Raw genomic sequence first — 20,366 nt, 5'->3', positions numbered from 1 at the left:
GTAAAAAAAAATCATATTACATTCTTATTGGACTAAAATTCCAAGTTTACCTGAGAACATATTACCTGTCTGTGCTGAAACTAAATATCACTATGTCTTGCCTAGAATTCTGTTGCTGTTTTATGCAGTAACATTTCCATCGTACGCCCTTATCCCTTTGACCTGTGTGATAGAATATTTGAACACATCCTAAAGCATGTAACTTGATCTTGTTCTTTTGTGGTGAGGATGCTTTAATATTAAGTATCTACTCAGTAAAGTATGATGTATTTCTTTGTTAGGCTTTCTAATAGCGACCCTCAGTAGCAAAGAACAGGAAGGAGAGCTATTATTTGGGATCCTTTAGCTTGAGCATGTCAATAAAAAAACGCTCATCCAGTTACACATTCATGTTATGGGATAACATAGATACACCCTTTTCACAAATGTATATATATACCCAATATCCTAGGGAAACTGGGACACCCATTTAAACAGAATAACTAGAAGACCTGAACCATTTGTTCCTCACGTCATTTGTCAACACACATTTTTGTTATGGGTCGATTCCTGAAAGTTCTCTTGCTGGTAATGTGTGGAGCTTTTGCGGTCGCTCTCTCACAAGATCTGCGTGATTCTCAAATAGGTAAGTACATTTAATGCAGTTTTACATACATGGGATCACTCAACCAGTACCTACAACAAGAGCAGTAACAGAATACAAACAGTAAAAATGAAATAGTGAAATTACAGAAATACCTTTTTCTGAGAAAAGAACATTTGAAGTGCTGAAATAAAGAGGTTATAAACACCAATAGGATATAATTGGGAGGGACTAGTACCCCAGGGAATGACCTTCACTGAAAATAGAATAGGTTTGCAGTGTATTCTAGTGAGCTGAGTTGATGTTTTTTTTATCTATCATAATAGTAGAGAAATACGTTCCATATTATAGACAAAAAATGTAAAGTACATCCATTACTTATCCCGAATGTATTAATGTTTCTATGTATGTAAAAATATGATGTCGGCATTGTTTTTTATGTTTGCTCTGAGGCCAGTTGCAGCCTATTTTTCAATGCTGTAATTTATTAAAGCCTTACCGGAATCTTCCTGAATGGTATTTCTAATAGGTCCTCAGCTCTGGAATTTATCTCAGGTGGTCCTGCACAGTGAGAAAGGAAGGGGATTCTTCTGTACACTGAGGGGACCAATTATTTAATTGGTCACGTACACTGAGTGGATCATTCTAGGCAATAGGAGATGTCCTTTACACTAAAGTGATGAGGAGGTCAACCTGCACACTGAGCAATGCACTGTGGAGGAGCAGGGACTTATTCTGCATGCTGGAGGGCATTCTGAAATTTGAAAGTAGAATCCTAGGAATGAGGGAGGCATGAAAGACTCTTGGTCCAAGGAACAGTTAATTTCATGATGTGCTTTACACTTTCTTCGATGGCCCTTATATAGACATCTTCATACTTTAGGTTGCTGTGCTGAATCACTTTCACTCCCTGTTCTCCATTCCCTCCCTAAAGCTAACCAGAGTTAATTATCAGCCTCATAGATGTCCATTGACCCACAGACCTAATGTGTCTGCCTCAGTCCTGAAGTTCTTCTTAAAGGTGTCAACTCATTTAGGGACTGACAGAGCCACTCCATACACTAAACAGAACCTGCCCCTGAGAAGAGACAAACAAGTCATCTTACACAGGGGTAGAAGGAGGTTCTTTTACACTCCGACAGGAGCTCTTTACACCAAGGTGATGAAAAATACATCCTTAAAGTAAAGCGTTCTTAGGGTAGTTTCCCTGAAGCATGAGCTCTGATAGTAATTATATGACATTATCTGGAAATGTAGGCTAGGGATCTGTGCACTGGGTTGTAGCTAGGAGAAGATGTCTACATTGGCCAGATCTTTTTACTGACACCTACTGTAAGTATAAGGCTTCTTGCACTTAAGAATGCTTTTAGGAAGGTACTATCCAGATGCTAAAATTGTTAGTTGTAATTGGTGTTTAGCATACAATTACAGTAACTCCTAAGTATAAATATGTAATTTGTGTAGCTTTAGTCAGTTTACTGGCTTATTCAACAGGGCACCACAGAAGGCAATGATGATGTGCAAAGTGAAGTAATCTTCAAATTGTAATGAATATTTTGAGTTGCCTTGCCAAGGTAAAATTCAAAATCTGAATAATCATTAGAAGTTATTGTGCTTTGCAAATTCACATTGCTATTTGCAGCACCTTATTAATCAAGCCTATATGTGTATACTCAGGATGGCCAGAGAATAAAAATGCTTTAATCCATTTAAGGAATTTCTGACCATGGCAGAAGCTCATAATACTGGAACAGCATCCTCTTAAATGCATTTTTCTATATGTTACTCCTTTAAATAAGTAATAATGATTAAATGAGCAATAGTGATATAATGTAAAAGTTCACCTGTGCTCAGACTATAGAAATTAACTATTTAAATATCTATAACATGCAGTAAAATATCTTTAAAACAAGCGATCCCTAACTCTGTTGGCACCAAGGACTAGGGTCCATATTCACTGGGACTCTGGGAGTGGTACATTTCAGGAGAAGATAGAGCACCAAGCTGTGTGGAGACCCAGGTGATGGAGGCCTAAGGGTAAATAGAGACACAGGGTTATACTAGTTACCCAGATGTGACAGTGACACTGGAAGCTGTAGGGTCTCTGGGGATGAAGGAGGCTGTGGGAACACATAGACATGCAAAATATTTAGGATATACAGAGTGAAACTTTATTTTAAGGAGACATGTAGTGACTTCAATCATGCTGGAAAGTAGAAGCTGCTGCTGATCTCTGCAGAGTGCTGGATCAATCCTGTTGTGGGCTATGTTTACCTCCATGAAGGATTTATTACACTGAAGCTTCATTCATTGCCTATATGCATGTGAGTGTTTTATTGGCTTTGTAATGAATTTTTATAAAATTACACAGTGAGCACTACTGATGTTTTTCAGTTTTGGTTCTGAACTATTGTAACATGTGGGGCTGTATGAAGTTTAATACTTTGTAATTTTCAAGCTGATGCTGATCAAGTTGGAACATTATATTTATTCATTAACATTTATAAACCTCCTACAACTTAAGGGGTCTGTACCTAAGGTGAGCATTCTGGGTGACACCAGGTGAAGGAAATATCACATGTGAAATCTGGATGCACAAGAGTATATTGTAAAGCTTTAATGGACATCGGCTTACTTATTTAAGGTTCTGTTTGGACTTTGCTTGCACTGATAAGACCTATTTGATTTGTTTTTGAACACTAGTTTTTTTGCACTTTGGAGGTCACACTGGTTTGAATTCACAGGGTGTGCACCATATATATTTGTATTTCACATTGTATTTCATTGCACTTCTTGAGTTCACAGTGTGTGCATACATCTTCATATTGTACTGTATTGCACTTTTTAATGTATTTGTGTTTATGTTTACTATCTTATTTACATGCATATCTATTTGTTGGGTTTGCACGATTACATCATTGGTAAATCTTTAGTTTACTCAGTGCTGCACTTATGCTTTTTTTATGTAGTGACATTGGATGCTTTGGAGATACATGGTGCTGGCAAGTCTGGGTGTCTGTACATTTATCAGTGGTATGAGCTCTAAGACAGGCTAAGGTGCAGCATCCGGGGAACTGTCTGGTATTTGCCTGATCACCTGAGCACCCAAGCACCCTGCCAGGGATTATGAACAATGCTGCAGGAAAGCATGCAGTTTGTGATGCTTGGACACACCCATGCAGGCACTAGCTGACATAAATACTCGGGGATCACTGGGTGGTGAGATGGGAACATAGCCACAGAAAGAACAGGATCCATGTGTTCTTAGAGGTGCTCAGAGGTCACAGGTTACACTAGAGTCACTGGAATGCGCAAGAGTCTCTGGAAGTCCAGGGGAGAAAGGGCCACTGTAGACACAGCAGGGGTCATTGTGAGTTTAATAGTTATGAAGGTCTACAGGGGTCATAAAGTATTCTGGGTCCAAGAACACTGGAGTCACTGGAGGTACACAGGAACCACTGAGGATGCTGGGGACCATAAGGTTCACAGAGGATTATAAGGGCCAGAAATGCTGGAGTTATTGGAACTTCATGGAAGTCACAGAAGATGCTGAGGACCAAGATCACTGGAGTCCTCCTCTCTACTTTTTCTTTATTTTATGTTTTTGTTTTGTATATAGAGGCACTGATAGGGATATATATTATTAGGTTATAGATTTATATAGTTACAAGTATTTCCTTATTATCTTTCAACTTGTCATTAAAAAGTTTAAAGGTAACAGCTTTAGACATGTAGATTTTTGGGCATAGTGTAATATTATTTGTTTTTGATTAGTTTCTTCATAGAGAGACTGTAGATATAAATGAGGGAATGTTTTAAAGTGCTTTTACTGCTTGTTTAGAATATGTAAATAGTTTAGTGTGTATCTTCTGGGCACAGGCTCACTTTAATGATTTTTTTTTCTGGATAGACTCTCCATATGAAAATAATTCTAGATTCTGGATTCTCCTAATACACTTAAACCAGCCTAAATGCAATGTTTCTCTTTAGGGGCTGGAGGGTTAAGAAAACCAGGTGACTGTCCAAACATTCCTGAAGGCAGTGAAGACCACACTCAGTGCAGTGAGACTTGTGTTGATAAGGACAACTGTACAACGAGCACATGTGATTCTGACTCCGAGTGTGAAGGAAGCTTCAAGTGCTGTAGAACCATTTGCGGAACTGCCTGTGTCCCACCAGTCTTTAGTGAGTTAATGTGTTTGATGCATGCCAAATCTTTATTTGTATTAACAGGATGCATACAAGATAAATCTGTTTCATTGACACAATTACATTGCAGTTATTTTGCATATTAGTATTGTATTTTTCTATATATCAAGCCAACAGGAGAAGCTTTCTTTGCTTTTTTGACTCAAAAAGACCTGCTGTTAACAGAACTCTGTAGCTGAAGCTGAAATCTATACTTATTATGAATGTACTTTTTGTTTTATTTTATTACATAGATTTTATTTTTTTGCCTTTTTTTATTATTGTCACAGTGGGGACAACATGAGCATCACTGAGCCTGAGTGCTCATATAATGTCTGTAGGCAGCTTAAGACTCCTCCTGGTGTCTCTGCAGTAAATTACTCTTCCAGTATTGTTATATTGACAACATTTTAAGTGTAAAAAGTGCCCCAATGCTTCAGAATTTTGGTCTTGTCATTTACCCTTTTTTTAAGGGCATGGTCAATGAAGTCTGCCAGAAAGCCGTTGCTATTTATTTAACATGGTGCTGTTTGTGGTGGTGTCCCAACTTTTTTTTTTTAGGTTTGTATTAGAATCGTGTACAGGCGAAAAACTTCTTTAAGGTTTACTGCTATCTGGGGCTCTGTTAGAGAGTTTTCCCATTACTTTCTGTTCTGGGCAAAACCTTTTTTTTTAGCCAGGAAGTAAGGGAACATTGGAAACAGGGAAATAGACATCAATAAAAAAACAGAGGTTCTAGCATTTCCATACTTAACTTGAAAAGAACATTTTTACTTCTGTCTATGTTGCTGTCAGAAATATTTCCCCACACTACCCGTCCTGGGGACAAACTTTTTACCAGACAGGAAGTGAGGAAATCTCTCTAATTGAGCTTCCGACTGCAGAAAAACAGAGTTTCTGATCCTTCCTCACTTTATCCATAACAAAAAAGGTGTGGTATAGATATACTTTATGAGGCATATTTATCATTTTTTCACACAAGGTTTATTCACCTAGGATTCCCATATTTTTTCAATTGAATCAAATGAAAAAAGTGTAAATCTTGGGTGAAAAAAATTATAAATAGACCCCTAAAAGTACATCATATTTTACATTCACTAGTTGCAGTATTTGAAAACTATACTAAGGCTGGGAAAATTATCAGAGCACATTTTCAGCTGTAAATATCAGCCATTGTGAAGCCTTGGCATCTAAAGTTCAAAATAACATTTTAGATTCTGTAAAAGGAAAAAAATAGTTTACTTTACCACATACTGTAAAGAGTGTGGAATCATATATTGGCTCATTATTCTTTGCTAATTATTTTGGGATACCACCAAATTGTATATTTTTATTGTTTTTTTTTTTTTTTTTTAATCAATAGGAAATCCATGCCAAGATAATTTTGACTGTCCTTGGTCACTGAAGTGCTGTGAAGGTGTATGTGACAGTGACTGCGTCTATCAGCCAAAGAACAAGGATCCTACACAAAACGTAAGCCTATTTGAATAATCATAATAAAGTACCGGTAAATATATTATGTTAAACATTTACAGTAAGTACTCTCATTGGTGACTTTTTCTCATTTTCTACCTGTAAGTTGTAACTTGAATACTTGCATATTATGTGCACTGATTTTTATTTATTATAAAAATAACTACATACATAAATATTTTCTTATTTTTATTTATTTAATTTAGTTATGAATATATGAAATATTAGATCGTAACATTAAGAGTTTACAATAGCTCTAGTTCCTTTTCTACATGTATTCTTTTTCAACTTTGTTACAAACAAAGCCTGTCTACAGCGATCAATATCTAAAGCTGGAATTAGCACACTCAAGTGAATGAATCAGAGGAGATACTGATCCCTACTTGTATGGTTCTGTTTGCTATTCTATTCAGAGAAAAAGCCTCATGACAGATAGAAGGTTGTGTCATCTCTCTAAATAACCCACGCTCTGGGATTCCTACATCATGTATTCATTGTTTATTTCTAAAACAAAATAGTAAAAAAATAGTGAACATTATTTTTTAAACTTAAAAAAATTAATTTGAACTAAAAATATTATAGCTTCTCAGATACATTGTCAAAAGTATTGGGACACCTTCCTTTACATGCACATGAACTTTAATGGCATCCCAGTCTTAGTCCGTAGGGTTCAATATTGAGTTGGCCTATCCTTTGCGGCTCTAACAGCTTCAACTCTTCTGGGAAGACTGTCCACAAAGTTTAGGAGTGTGTCTATGGGGATGTTTGACCATTCTTCCAGATGCACATTTGTAAGGTCCGGCACTGATGTTGGATGCGAAGGCCTTGCATGTAGTCTTTGCTCTTATTCATCCCAAAGGTGTTCTATCGGGTTGAAGTCAGGACTCTGTGCAGGCCAGTCAAGCTCCTCCACCCCAAACTTGCTTATCCATGTCTTTATGGACATTGCTTTGTGCACTGATACAAATCATTTGTTGGAGGGGGAATTATGGTGTAGAGTTGTTTTTCAAGGATTGGGCTTGGCCCCTTAGTTCCAGTGAAGGGAACTCTTAAGGCATCAGCATACCAAGACATTTTGAACAATTTCATGCTCCCAACTTTGTGGGAACAGTTTGGGGATGAACCCTTCCTGTTCCAACATGACTAGTGGACAGCCTCCCCAGAAAAGTTGAAGCTGTTATAGCTGCAAAGGGTGGGCCAACTACATATTCTCTTTAGAACTCTACGGACTAAGACTAGGTTGCCTTTAAAGTTCATGTGTGTGTAAAGGCAGGCGTCCCAATACTTTTGACAATATAGAGTATATAGATGGGGGACAAGGAAGCCAATAACAACCCAAAAGCAATTCTGTTTTTCAGTTTTATATATAAGAAAAAAAAAAAGGGGGGGGGGAATTCCAACAACAGAATATAGATGAAAAGGGGAAGGATGAACTTTAGAAGACTGAAAAGTCCTCCGAACTGTTTAACTGTTTTCTATGTAAGCCCAAAAATACACAACAGGTTTATGTTTAATATAAATATAAAAAAAATCTACAACTACTTTTTTTAAATTATTGTCTAGTAAACTAGCTGTCTTTATTTTCTCTTTTTAATTCTAGCAAAAGAAGAAGCAATGATCAAAACGTACTTTGGGTTCTTGTTGCTCAATATGATGAACATTAGATAGTAGAATAAATACATATCAAAAACATTTTATTGTTGTCATTAATTTTACATCCTACCATTGACCTAACCATCCTTCGACCACATTGAGCAAGAAAGCTCATTAGTGGCTCTATTTATCAATGTTTTTACACACAAAACTGTCACCCAAGATACATCCATTAGGTGGCTACATTGAGTAAGGTGGTGTTCAGACCAATGCTTACATGCCAAAAACAGGACCCCTTCAAGCCAGATAGAAATGTTGATGTGATCAATATGGGTCACTGAACTTTATATTTTGGCTTGCCTAGTAAACTATTGGGCCATCACAGCAATCAATCACTATTTTAAAACTTATTCCCAGTTTTAGAAAAATCAGGGTTGAACTCCATGTTCAAAAGGTGGCACCATCTAGCCCTACTATATTTTCTAGACCTCAAGTCCCCTAATAATGTTATTTGCTTTGTATTAAGCCAATGTAGCAGTGGCCTTTGCCATTGTACCTTTGCTTTCACAATCTTGGTACTGAGAATACATCATAGCTTCAGCAAACCCAAATTGCTCTGGTACATGGGGAACCATCTGATGATGTTAAGAGGCAACATGTATGCAGTACCAATCTAACGGAAACTGGGGTCACTGCACTAGCTCAGTCAGTAACACTTTCAATTTAAAATAATTGCTGTTTTGAAGCTTTCATTCATAGTCAAAGAACTCTCATTTTTAACCCAAATATTGTCTGAGATAAATTAAATCTCATATCTTCCGGGTAACAAGCTTTATGGCTTGTGACTTCTTTTATAGGCACACCTCATAAAATTAGAATATCATCAAAAAGTTTTTTTTATTTTAGTAATTCAATTCAAAAAGTGAAACTCGTATATTTAACATAGATTTAACATAGATGTGTTACACACAGAGTATTTTTGTAAATCAAGGTCCCAGAGTCTGAAGGGAGAGTGGAGAGGCACAGAATCCAAGTTGCATGAGGTCCAGTGTGAAGTTTCCACAGTCAGTGATAATTTGGGGAGCCATGTCATCTACTGGTGTTGGTCCACAGTGTTTAATCAAGTCCAATGTCAGCGCATCAGGACATTTTAGAGCACTTCATGCTTCCCTCTGCTGACCAGCTTTATGGAGATGCTGATTTCATTTTCCAGTAGGACTTAGCACCTACCTACTCTGCCAAAAGTACCGAATCCTGGTTTCGTTTTCATAGTCTCGCTGTGCTTGGTTGGCCAGCAAACTCGCCTGACCTAAACCCCATAGAACATTGTGGGGTATTTCAAGAAGAAGATGAGAGACACAAGACCCAACCATGCAGATGAGCTGAAGGCCACCATCAAAGCAACCTGGGCTTCCATATCATCCAAGCAGTGCCACAGGCTGATCACCTCCATGCCACGCCACATTGATGCAGTAATTCATGCCAAAGGAGCCCCGACCAAGTATTGCATACTATTCTGTACATGGACATACAGTATGTTTCAGTAAGCCAACATTTTTTTTATTGGTCTTATGTAATATTCTAATTTTCTGAGCTACTAAATTTTGGGTTTTCACTAGCTGTAAGCCATAATCATCAAAATTAGAAAATGAAATGCTTGAAATATATCACACTGTGTGTAATACATTTATATAAAATATATGAGTTTCACTTTTTGAATTGAATTACTGAAATAAATTAACTTTTTGATGATATTCAAATTTTTTGAGCTGCACCTGTAATTATAACACAAATCCTTACATAAATAAATAAATAATAAAGTGGCTGTAATTATTTGTGATTGTATTAAAATGTGTAATTGTGGTATACAATCAACCAGTGATGGCTATGTCCCGGTTCACACTACCGCGATTTGTCAGGCGACTGGTCAGCCTGACAACTCGCGGCCCATTCTGTGCTACGGGACCCGTTCTAATAGGAGCGACTCAAGTCAAAGTCGGATCGCCATAGTGTGAACCGACACTAACTGTATCTGGGAAGTTCAGAGTGAAACATATTTTTCATTATTATCTGTCACAAATTTACACAACACCCAAAGGCCCTTGTATTAAAGTTTAAACAAATACCAAATCCAGTTACTCTGTAGTGCACAAGCATCAGTATAAAAAAACTAAATTTCCTTTACCTCCCCTGTCTGAGGCAAATCCTCCTTCATTTGATTATCGCTTGCTCCCCCTCTCAGGGACTGCAGCCTACAGAGGGAGGATCTCATCAACAGAGGTAGCAGTGGACAGAACACGGTGTAGCCATTAGCTGACTGATAAGCTACAGGCTTGTGAATCAGTAGTGACATAGCTGATAGCCATGCCCCCTGCAACATGTATTCATCCAACTGTAGAGCAAGCAGTTACAACCTACATGAGAGTGGCAACTCCTCTCTGAATTCAGAACCAGTGCAGCATCATTGCCACACCATTATAGGAAGCTGCTTTAGGTAGTCTTCACAGGCAGACTCCACAAGACATCTCCGGGGCTTTTAAGGTAACTAATAGAAAACTGTAAGTACAAATACACAAATCTTTCAAATAGCAGGTTTGAGGTAGGCCTTAAAGAATATGTTAACCCAACATTTCATATTTCCGATACGTGCCTGTTGTACCATGTACTTGTATGAAAAAGTATTCTGTTCTCTTTGTATTGCTTCATTTGTGTGAAATACCTGGTGTTCCTGCCAGTAAACCTGCTTTCCATTTAAAAACTGACCACACTAGGCATGAGAGCACAGCTCAGTTAATTTTCTGTCGTTGTTGTTGATTCTTCACAAAAAATTACAGTTTTATATTTTTATGTTTGAAGCCTGAAATGTGGCAAAAGGTCGCAAAGTCCAAGGGGGCCGAATACTTTTGCAAGGCACTGTATATATGTTTATGTGTGTTTCTGTATGTATGTGTATGTGTGTGTTTCTGTATATATGCGTTTCTTTGTGTGTGTATAATATATATATATATATATATATATATATATATATATATATATACAGTATATATACACAGTATCTCACATAAGTGAGTCCACTCCTCACATTTTTGTAAATATTTTATTATATCTTTTCATGTGACAACACTGAAGAAATTACACTTTGCTACAATGTAAAGTAATGTCTAAACCGCTGACAACATAAGTGAGTACACCCCTAAGTGACAATGTCCAAATTGGGCCCAAAGTGTCAATATTTTGTGTTGCCACCATTATTTTCCAGCATTGCCTTATCCCGCCTGGGCATGGAGTTCACCAGGGCTTCACAGGTTGCCACTGGAGTTCTCTTCCACTCCTTCATGACAAATTCACAGAGCTGGTGAATGTTAGAGACATTGAGCTCCTCCACCTTCCATTTGAGGATGCCCCACAGATGCTCAATAGGGTTTAGGTCTGGAGAGATGCTTGGCCAGTCCATCACCTTTACCCTAAGCTTTTTTTAAGCAAGCCATTGGTTGTCTTGGAGGTGTGTTTGGTGTCGATCAAATTTAGTGAGCCAATGAGGAGAGAGGGGGAGGGGCCAGGCCAAGGCTCCCTGTCTGAATGGATACAGGGAGCTGCGGCTTGGCTCGGGTGTCTCCATAGCAAGCTGCTTGCTGTGGGGGTACTTAACAGGAGGGAAGGCCAGGAGCGCCAGCGAGGGACCCGAGAAGAGGAGGATCTGGGCTGCTCTGTGCAAAACCAACTGCACAGAGCAGGTAAGTAGAACATGTTTGTTGTTTTTAACAAAAAACAAAAGGCTTTACAATCACTTTAAGCCTTCATTTAGCCCATGTGGAGAGCATAACCCCAGGCGAAATATTCATCTTGCCTCTGTTTTAAGTAGTTTTTTCTCACAAAGCCCTCTGTGTACTCTTCAGAGTGTCATTTCAGCTCTACACCTCCTTTTTCCTGAAGTCTCAGGCAAGGTTTATGAATTCAGCACTTTGAATCGCTGTAGAGAAGAGAAGGCTGCAGATAAATAGGTAAAACCTATGTAGGAGGATTTGTTTATTCTCTGTGTATCACCTGAGGCCGGTCACCTCACTGGGTATACAGTATGTAAGGGTTTACAAAAACTTCAACTACATTTTATTTTTCTTAAAACTAATTCAGGTATTTATGCTGCATACATTTAAAAACAGTATTTATTAATGATCACAGAGCTGCAATAATTGTACATCATTTTTACACCCCCCCCCCCCCCCAGTACCTAAATGAGCCTGATCTCGATCCAAGTGTTGTGCACGAGAGCAGCTGCTCTCCTTGATCTTTCCCTCATCATTGGCTCAGAATCAGCAGTGGGAGCCAATCATGGTCAGTTAGGAGGGAACAGGGGGCAGGGCCAAGCCCCACTCTGTGTATCCTTTAGACATGCAGGGCTTAGGAGCGAGCACGCATAAATGACCCCATAGCAAGCGACTATGGGAACACTCAGTAGGGGGGAGGAGCCAGGAGTGTCGGCAGGAGATCCCAGAAGAGGAGAATTGGGGCTGCTCTGTGCAAAACCAACTGCACAGGGCCGGGACAGCGAGTATGACATGTTTGTTATTTATAAAAAAAATGACCCAAAGTATCACTTTAAATGTCTACACTGTTATTTACTTGTAAGCATTCCAGTTAGCTCTACTCCAGAAAATATTAAATTTGACCTACTCCAATGAAATGAAAGATGTATAGTATATTGAAATATGAAGACTGCAAATGATATGACATTTTTGATAAATGGTAATACGTTTTAGTGATACACGTTGTAAAATAATTTGTCATCATGTATTTTTCCATTACATTGGGTAGACAATAATAGTGGTCGTCACTCTGACCCAACAAGTGTGATATGCAACTTCACCCTTCTGAAAAATCAATTCAGCTGCAAATGGGGTACAATATATACGGAAAGTATTTCTATATATACAGTGGGGGTGATTTACTAAAGGCATATAGGCTGCTTGCTTTGCAAGGGGATTTCTATGACTCTGAGGAGTTGGGAATAATATATGTACTTATATTATTTGTTTAGTCTCAGTGAAAACTGACTTTCAGGCTCTGTCTTTCTTCCTGCAGAATTCTACCGTGCAGCCACATATTCCACCAGGCCAGCAAAGACTAGCGGCTGCAGACCAGCAGACAGTAATCCGTGTGCAGAGATAATATCCAAACACCATACAGCTCTAAGGGTCCTTTCACATCCGATCCCCCATAGAGATGCATGAGGGGAAACGGACAGGCGGATCTGAACGGTCCGCCTGTGTGAAAGGGGCCTTATAGTGTGTATGGCCCTTTAGAGTGCAGCTCCAAACACCTGAGCCACACAGGTGAGCAGGCCAAAGTTACCAGTATATTAATCAATACATCTAATTTTTAAAATGTAATCTGCATCTGTGTTTTCTGTTCTTGGCTGAAGTGTCGTGATTGCAGGTAGGTGTGCACACTTTGTTTACATGAAATAATTCTTCAATAACACACTTTCCTCATATTAAGTGAGATACATTTATTGTAGATCTACAGTAATCACAAGAAGCATGTCCATGTCCTAAATACCAAGGGAAAGTGACATATACAGAAAAAAAGCTACTTTATGGGACTATATAATAAAACACAGCACACAAACATTGTGATCTATGATAAAAGAACTTTATAATAGGAATTTACTTCATCAACTGAAAAAACTAAATTCATCCTCTTTATTCCGTCATTGATTTTCTTTTTCTTTTTTTTTTTTTTTACTGAAAAGAAAAAACAAAATAATTAAATTAGCTGGGAAATGAGAAGCAATTAAAAATGTCTAGCACAAGAAATATGTGTGAATAGAAGCAGACTTACTGCATCTCTTCCTTTTCTCCCTTTGGGTTTCTTCTTTTTTGGAATGGCAGGCTTGGAATTCGCACACACTGCGACGCAAAGTTTCCCACAGCAGGTCAGGCTCCCTGGACAGTCGTCATTGTCATGACACACTATTTCTGGCATAAACAAAGAAAATAAAAATAGTACGGATCCAGCTATCACACCTGTACACCCCCTATAGACTATAGCAATTCTGCTTCCTTTTTTTTTTTTTGTACTAGCTTTATTTGAAGTGTACAAAATGTACACTTCATTCTGCACTGCAATGTCGGAAGGCAGAATGCACTGTGCTGCCCTATATTGCAGTGTGATTTGGGGCAGTGTGCTGTGATAAAATGCAGCATGTCTGAATTTTATCTCAGCACGCTGCAGTGCAGCCCTAGGCTGTGTTGCAGTGTGAATGGGACACATAGGAAACAATTGGAAGGACTGAAAATCCTGCAGTGCCCGCAAGGTCCCCCTGCTCAAGAAAGCACATGTACAGGCCCGTGTGAAGTTTGCTAATGAACATCTGAATAATTCATAAGAGAACTTGGTGAAAGTGTTGTGGTCAGATAAGACCAAAATCGAGCTCTTTGGTACAGAGGCGTAACTAGAACCTTCAGGGCCCCGGTGCAAGAAACCATGAAGGGCCCCCCGGACCCCTGGCCTGGGGCCCTTCCCTTCAAGCCTGGGGCTCTTCCCACTGATCCTGGGGCACTTTACTCTCGTTGCGAGGCCCTTTATTATGGTCCTGCAAGTTCTGCAGTGGGCCCCACTCCTGCCATCTTGGGGCCTCCCCACGGTGGTGGAATGCCAGGGCCCGGTTGCAAGTGTGACCCTTGCGATCCTGGAAGTTCACCCACTTGTGTCAGTAGTTTTTATTTTTTTGGTATTTTAATTGTATTATTTTTTTTCATTTTATTTTATCTTTTTACAATGTCACTGACTATGACTCTGTCCATTCAGAAAAGGACGGAGCTGGTAAATTACATATTTACCGACCCCTTCCTGGTTGTCTATTGTGACACATCCCCTGCAGCTGCCGTCAGGAGAGGGGAGGGAGCACCATGGGGGGGGGGGGGCAGGGGAGCACGCAGGGGGCCCAGAAACAGCAGAACACAAGTGAACTGGATAGAAGTGGTGGCGGGGGCAGCATACAGAGGAACCAATCTCCTCCATTTTCCTCCTCCAGCTACAGGAGGAAAAAGGAGGACAGTGGTTTCTCTACATGCTGCCCCCCGCCACTGCTCGTATCCAGGTGTACAGGGGAGCAGCACAGGCCCCCTGGAGCATGAGGCCCAGTTGCAATTGCAACCGCTGCAACCCCTGTAGTTACGCCCCTGCTTTGGTAGTAACTCGACTAGCCGTGTTTGGAGAAGGAAGAATGTTGCCTATGACCTCAAGAACACCATCCCCACCTTCAAACGTAAAGGTGGAAACATTATGCTTTGGGGTTGTTTTTCTGCTAAGGGGACAGGACAACTTCACTGCATCATAGGGATGATGGACAGGGCTATGTACCATCAAATCTTAGGTGAAAACCTCCTTCCCTCAGCCAGGGCATTAAAAGTGGGTTGTGGATGGATATTCCAGCATGACAATGACCCAAAACACACGTCAAGGCAACAAAGGAGTAATTCAAGAAAATGCAAATTAAGTTCCTGGAATGACCTAGCCAGTCTCCAGACCTTAATCCCATAGAAAATATGTAGAGGGAGCTGAAGGTTACCAAATGTCAGCCTTGAAACCTTAATGACTTGGAGAGGATCTCCAAAGAGGACAAAATCCCTCCTGAGATGTGTGCAAACCTGGTGGCCAACTACTAAGTCACGTTTTGCGAAGGGGTCAAATACTTATTTCACTCATTAAAATGCAAATCAATTTATAACTTTTTTGAAATGCATATTTCTGGATATTTTTGTTGTTATTCTGTCTCTCACTGGTAAATAAACCAATTATTAAAACTTTAGACTGATTATTTCTTTGCCAGCTGGCAAATGTACAAAATCAGGAGGTGATCAAATACTTTTTTCCCTCACTGTATCTGCAGATTAAATAAAGTTTTGTTTTGTATTTTTTTGTCTGTTTTGCACATTTTCAATGTGACATTAACAAAAAAACACAACAGATAAAAATAAAAACTGCTTAAACGCTATTGATTAGAAAAATAGAAATACATTATTAAAAAAATCAGGAAAATAATAGTTTAGAAGGGAAGGAGGTAATTGGGATGGATTGGGGTAAACTATGGGTTAATAAATTGTTAATCTCCCAAATCTGTAGAAGATTGAAACAGAGTTAATACAAAAGTAACAGTGTTACATTGTATCTTCTTATCTCACATCCAGACAGTGTTTACAAACACTGTGTCAGACGTCCGGAAGATTTACCCCCCTTCATGGCCACTATTTGTAGCTGCTGACTTTAATTTTTTTGGTGGGGGGGCTAGAGCTCCGCTTTAGGTGTGTGCCTAGCTAGTGTTTTTGTGTACTTCGTGTGGCGCTTTTACTAAGGGAAGTGATGGATTTTCTTTCCCTAGTTTGCAGGAAAGAAAATCTATCCCCTCAACCCTGTCAGGACAGAGCTCTGCTTTGTTTACATAGGCAGAGCTTTGTCCAGCCTCTCTCCTCGCCGATCAGCGGGTGCCGGTGGACATCCATTAATTGGCATCTGCTGAGTGGCTTGTGCTATGTCTAATCACAGCACAGCCGTGACGCCGGCGGTACGCACTCGCCCCCTACCCGGAAGTGCCGATTCACGTACTTGTGAGCAAGCGCAGGAGAGCCACTTTGCCTCCGTACAAGTATGTTTATGGGGTCGCCAAGTGGTTATCTGTTTTTTGGCAGTAGCAGCTTTTACATCTACAGCTGCATAGCTAATTGTGGCTATTATTTTGACAGCCAGGAATTGCTAGCAAGTGCAAGGAGGGAGGGGAAGAAGGACAAGGCATATTACACATGCCCTCTGTTCTTTGATGTTTTATTGGGTTAGTGTAGGACTCCCAGTGTCAACTAGGGAGTCCTACACTAACCCAGTCCTACACCCTACGCCAACGCCAACTAGGTAAAGAGAACATGTAGCCCTGGGGAAAATGATGACAGACGGGATTTGTCCACAGCACCTAGGTGAGGGTAATGTCACAATCCTTCTGACAAAATATAATGTTACAACAATTCTGCAGGATATATAAGAAGCTAGTGGGTAGTTTAGCCCAATAGACTTCATCTACAAATGAACCTAACCCATATTGAATTTTGGGTGGATATTTTTACTTACGGTACTCAGGATCAACACATTTCATTCCACAGTCTGTCTGGCAACACTTCTGAATTCCAGTGCAGTTGGCATCTGATGAGCAGTTCATAGTCGTGCAGTTGGCATCTGATGAGCATTTCATAGTGGTGCAGTTAGTGCCATTTGATGAGCAGTTCATAGTCGTGCAGTTAGTGCCATTTGAGCAATGCATTGTACAGGCATTGACAGAGGAGTTACTGGTAACGTTTGGGCATTGAGCCTGCTTTTCATAAAAATGCTCTGCAGGGAAAATATATTCATAGATTAGCTGCTTTAATGTTACCTGGAGGATGCTCTATATTGCTGAAGGAAAGGAAAGATGTCTCTGACACTTAAAATAACCATTCAAATTACAGCTGTATAATTTTGAAATGCAGGTTTGAGAAAACATAAATAAAAATTATACAAAGTGAGCAATTTGCTGATTTTGGTAATTTGGTATTTGAATCTGAGTCTCCACTCCTAGCCTGTTTTAATATTGCAGTCCTACATGTTATTCACTTGTAAGTCCTACATTTCAGCTCTGTGTCAGACTGTAAGGCCTCCATTATAAGTGACACCCCGTATGTACTGCTCATGTTGACCTGAAGTCAGCTTGGTTATTTGACAATTTTTTTTGTGTGTTATCAGCACTGTGCTATGGAAGGATCAGGCCAACATAAACTAAGGCTTTTATTCTAAAAGGAAAAAAATACAAGTAACATTTAATAGATCAAATATTCACTGAGAGGTAAGGCTGCACTATTAGAATCATTTTAAAAGTATAGATTTAAAACATTAGAAATGCCCTCTAGTGATTTGTTCTTTTAATGTTCGGTTCAAGACTAACTTTTATTACATTTAAATAAATATATAAAGCAAAACTAGTTTATACCAAGTAGTTTATAAACAACATATATTAAAAACTTTCATTCCATAATGTATTTGTTGTTGGAAAAAATTACCTAAGGAGATGTAAGATGAATTTTCACGTATCAGCTACTTGTTTGTTATTGATTATGACATTTGCCCCTTGGCAAAGGCAATACAAATTGTGAGAAGTAACTGCATGATCAATAAGGTTTTTCTCTGCTATACTCTAAAGAACAAACAAAAAGACACTCTGCTCTGTTTGAACTGCCTACCGATCAAAGTACATAAAATATATCAATTCAAGAGTTGAATAATACATTACATAATCATATCATTACCTGTAATCTGCAGGATGTTTAGATATTTTTTTTTTAATTTTCAAGAAGGAAAAATAAAACATCTACAGAAAACATGATAGGCCCTATAGTTATGGTCAATAAACTCAAACAATAGAGAAATAATATGAATGACATTGAATAATAATCACAAAATATACATTTCTTACCCTTGGACTCGCTACTACTTTCATGAGCTAGCACAGCAGCCAATAATATGGAGAAAAGGAGGACCTTCAGCATTGTAGAATCAAACTTGAAGAGCGTTCAATATCAGTGCAATGCTGCAGCTTCTACAGTGGAAGAACAACTAACATTGAGATCCCAACAGTTTATATACGGTTTCTAAGCTATACACAAAGAAGGTGCAGTACATACCGGTATTATCTATTATAATATACATATTTAGTTACTCATTTTACTTTTAAAACACAATATATTTAGAAACAGAAAATTTGATATTGATGACAGTAAAATGAGAATACATTGTAGACTGTCTATTTTTGGTATAGATCATTGTTAGGCTATTTGATGTGGCTGATCTCAGGTATTGTAAGAAATACCACACTGTTTTTTTGAAACCTACTTTTATCCTTTGTGTCCTCTGTGTCCTTTTTTGCAGACAATAATTCAGAACCACTCAGGACAGACCCTGCCCAAGGGAAAACACTACATTTCCCATCGGAAAATATTGTTCACCTGATAGGCTCAAAAAATCATCCATGTAAATGCATACAGAATAACACATCACAAGTGTCAAATTGCTTGTTTCCCTGCCCCTTATTTGTATGTGTGCGACAGAGAAGATGAATGATGCAATTTTAAAATCCTTTTTATTGTGTTTCTACATTTATATATACACTGTATATATATATATATATATATATATATATATATATATATATATATAGTGCATTGCAAAAGTATTCGGCCCCCTTCTTGAACTTTTTCGAACTTTTGCCACATTTCAGGCTTCAAACATAAAGATATAAAACTGTATTTTTTTTTGAAGAATCAACAACAAGTGGAAACAATCATGAAGTCTAACTAAATTTATTGGATATTTCAAACTTTTTTAACAGATAAAAAACTGAAAAATTGGGCGTGCAAAATGATTCAGCCCCCTTAAGTTAATACTTTGTAGCGCCACCTTTTGCTGCGATTACAGCTGTAAGTCGCTTGGGGTATGTCTCTATCAGTTTTGCACATCGAGAGACTGAAATTTTTGCCCATTCCTCCTTGCAAAACAGCTAGAGCTCAGTGAGGTTGGATGGAGAGCGTTTGTGAACAGCAGTTTTAAGTTCTTTCCACAGATTCTCGATTGGATTCAGGTCTGGACTTTGACTTGGCCATTCTAACACCTGGATATGTTTATTTGTGAACCATTCCATTGTAGATTTTGCTTTATGTTTTGGATCATTGTCTTGTTGGAAGACAAATCTCCTTCCCAGGCTCAGGTCATTTGCAGACTCCATCAGGTTTTCTTCCAGAATGGTCCTGTATTTGGCTCCATCCATCTTCCCATCAATTTTAACCATCTTCCCTGTCCCTGCTGAAGAAAATCAGGCCAAAACCATGATGCTGCCACCACCATGTTTGACAGTGGGGATGGTGTGTTCAGGGTGATGAGCTGTGTTGCTTTTACGCCAAACATAACGTTTTGCATTGTTGCCAAAAAGTTTGATTTTGGCTTCATCTGACCAGAGCACCTTCTTCCACATGTTTGGTGTGTCTCCCAGGTGGCTTGTGGCAAACTTTAAAGGACACTTTTTATGGATATCTTTAAGAAATGGCTTTCTTCTTGCCACTCCTCCATAAAGGCCAGATTTGTGCAGTATACGACTGATTGTTTTCCTATGGATAGAGTCTCCCACCTCAGCTGTAGATCTCTGCAGTTTATCCAGAGTGATCATGGGCCTCTTGGCTGCATCTCTGATCAGTCTTCTCCTTGTATGAGCTGAAAGTTTAGAGGGACGGCCAGGTCTTCATAGATTTGCAGTGTACAAAAATTCAACCTAGCGCTCACTTCGAAGGGGAAGACTGGCGTGCTGCTCTCCTCAGGCAGGGAACTCCAACATGGGTACATAGAAAAGAAAGGAAAAGGAGGCGCAAACACCTAGTGCAGGGGTGTCAAACTCCATTTCATCGCGGGCCGCATTAGCATTATGGTTGCCCTCAAAGGGCCGGTTATATCTGTAGGATTAGAT

At 39.1% G+C, this 20,366-nt stretch overlaps 2 protein-coding genes across 2 annotated transcripts; one reads left to right on the top strand and one right to left on the bottom strand.

Annotated features, from left to right (window-relative positions):
• Nucleotides 1-537: 537 nt before the first annotated feature.
• LOC309563723 (uncharacterized protein) lies at nt 538-7,862 on the top strand (the record flags this gene model as incomplete). The annotated part of the gene is made up of 4 exons (XM_082268321.1): nt 538-625; nt 4,574-4,768; nt 6,135-6,244; nt 7,845-7,862. The coding sequence occupies 4 exons, from the start codon at nt 538-540 to the stop codon at nt 7,860-7,862; spliced, it is 411 nt and encodes a 136-aa protein (XP_082124447.1).
• A 496-nt stretch (nt 7,863-8,358) lies between these two features.
• LOC309564258 (uncharacterized protein) lies at nt 8,359-18,402 on the bottom strand (the record flags this gene model as incomplete). The annotated part of the gene is made up of 4 exons (XM_082268883.1): nt 8,359-8,472; nt 13,676-13,812; nt 16,955-17,212; nt 18,330-18,402. 4 exons carry the CDS (start codon nt 18,400-18,402, stop codon nt 8,359-8,361), a joined length of 582 nt encoding a protein of 193 aa, XP_082125009.1.
• Between the last annotated feature and the right edge of the window lie 1,964 nt (nt 18,403-20,366).

The sequence above is a fragment of the Pelophylax lessonae genome (genome assembly GCF_965119305.1).
Source record: "Pelophylax lessonae genome assembly, chromosome: 9".
Taxonomy (NCBI): Eukaryota; Metazoa; Chordata; class Amphibia; order Anura; family Ranidae; genus Pelophylax; species Pelophylax lessonae.
The sequence above is the reverse complement of the archived record's forward strand: the minus strand, read 5'-3'. Positions and strand labels throughout refer to the sequence as shown.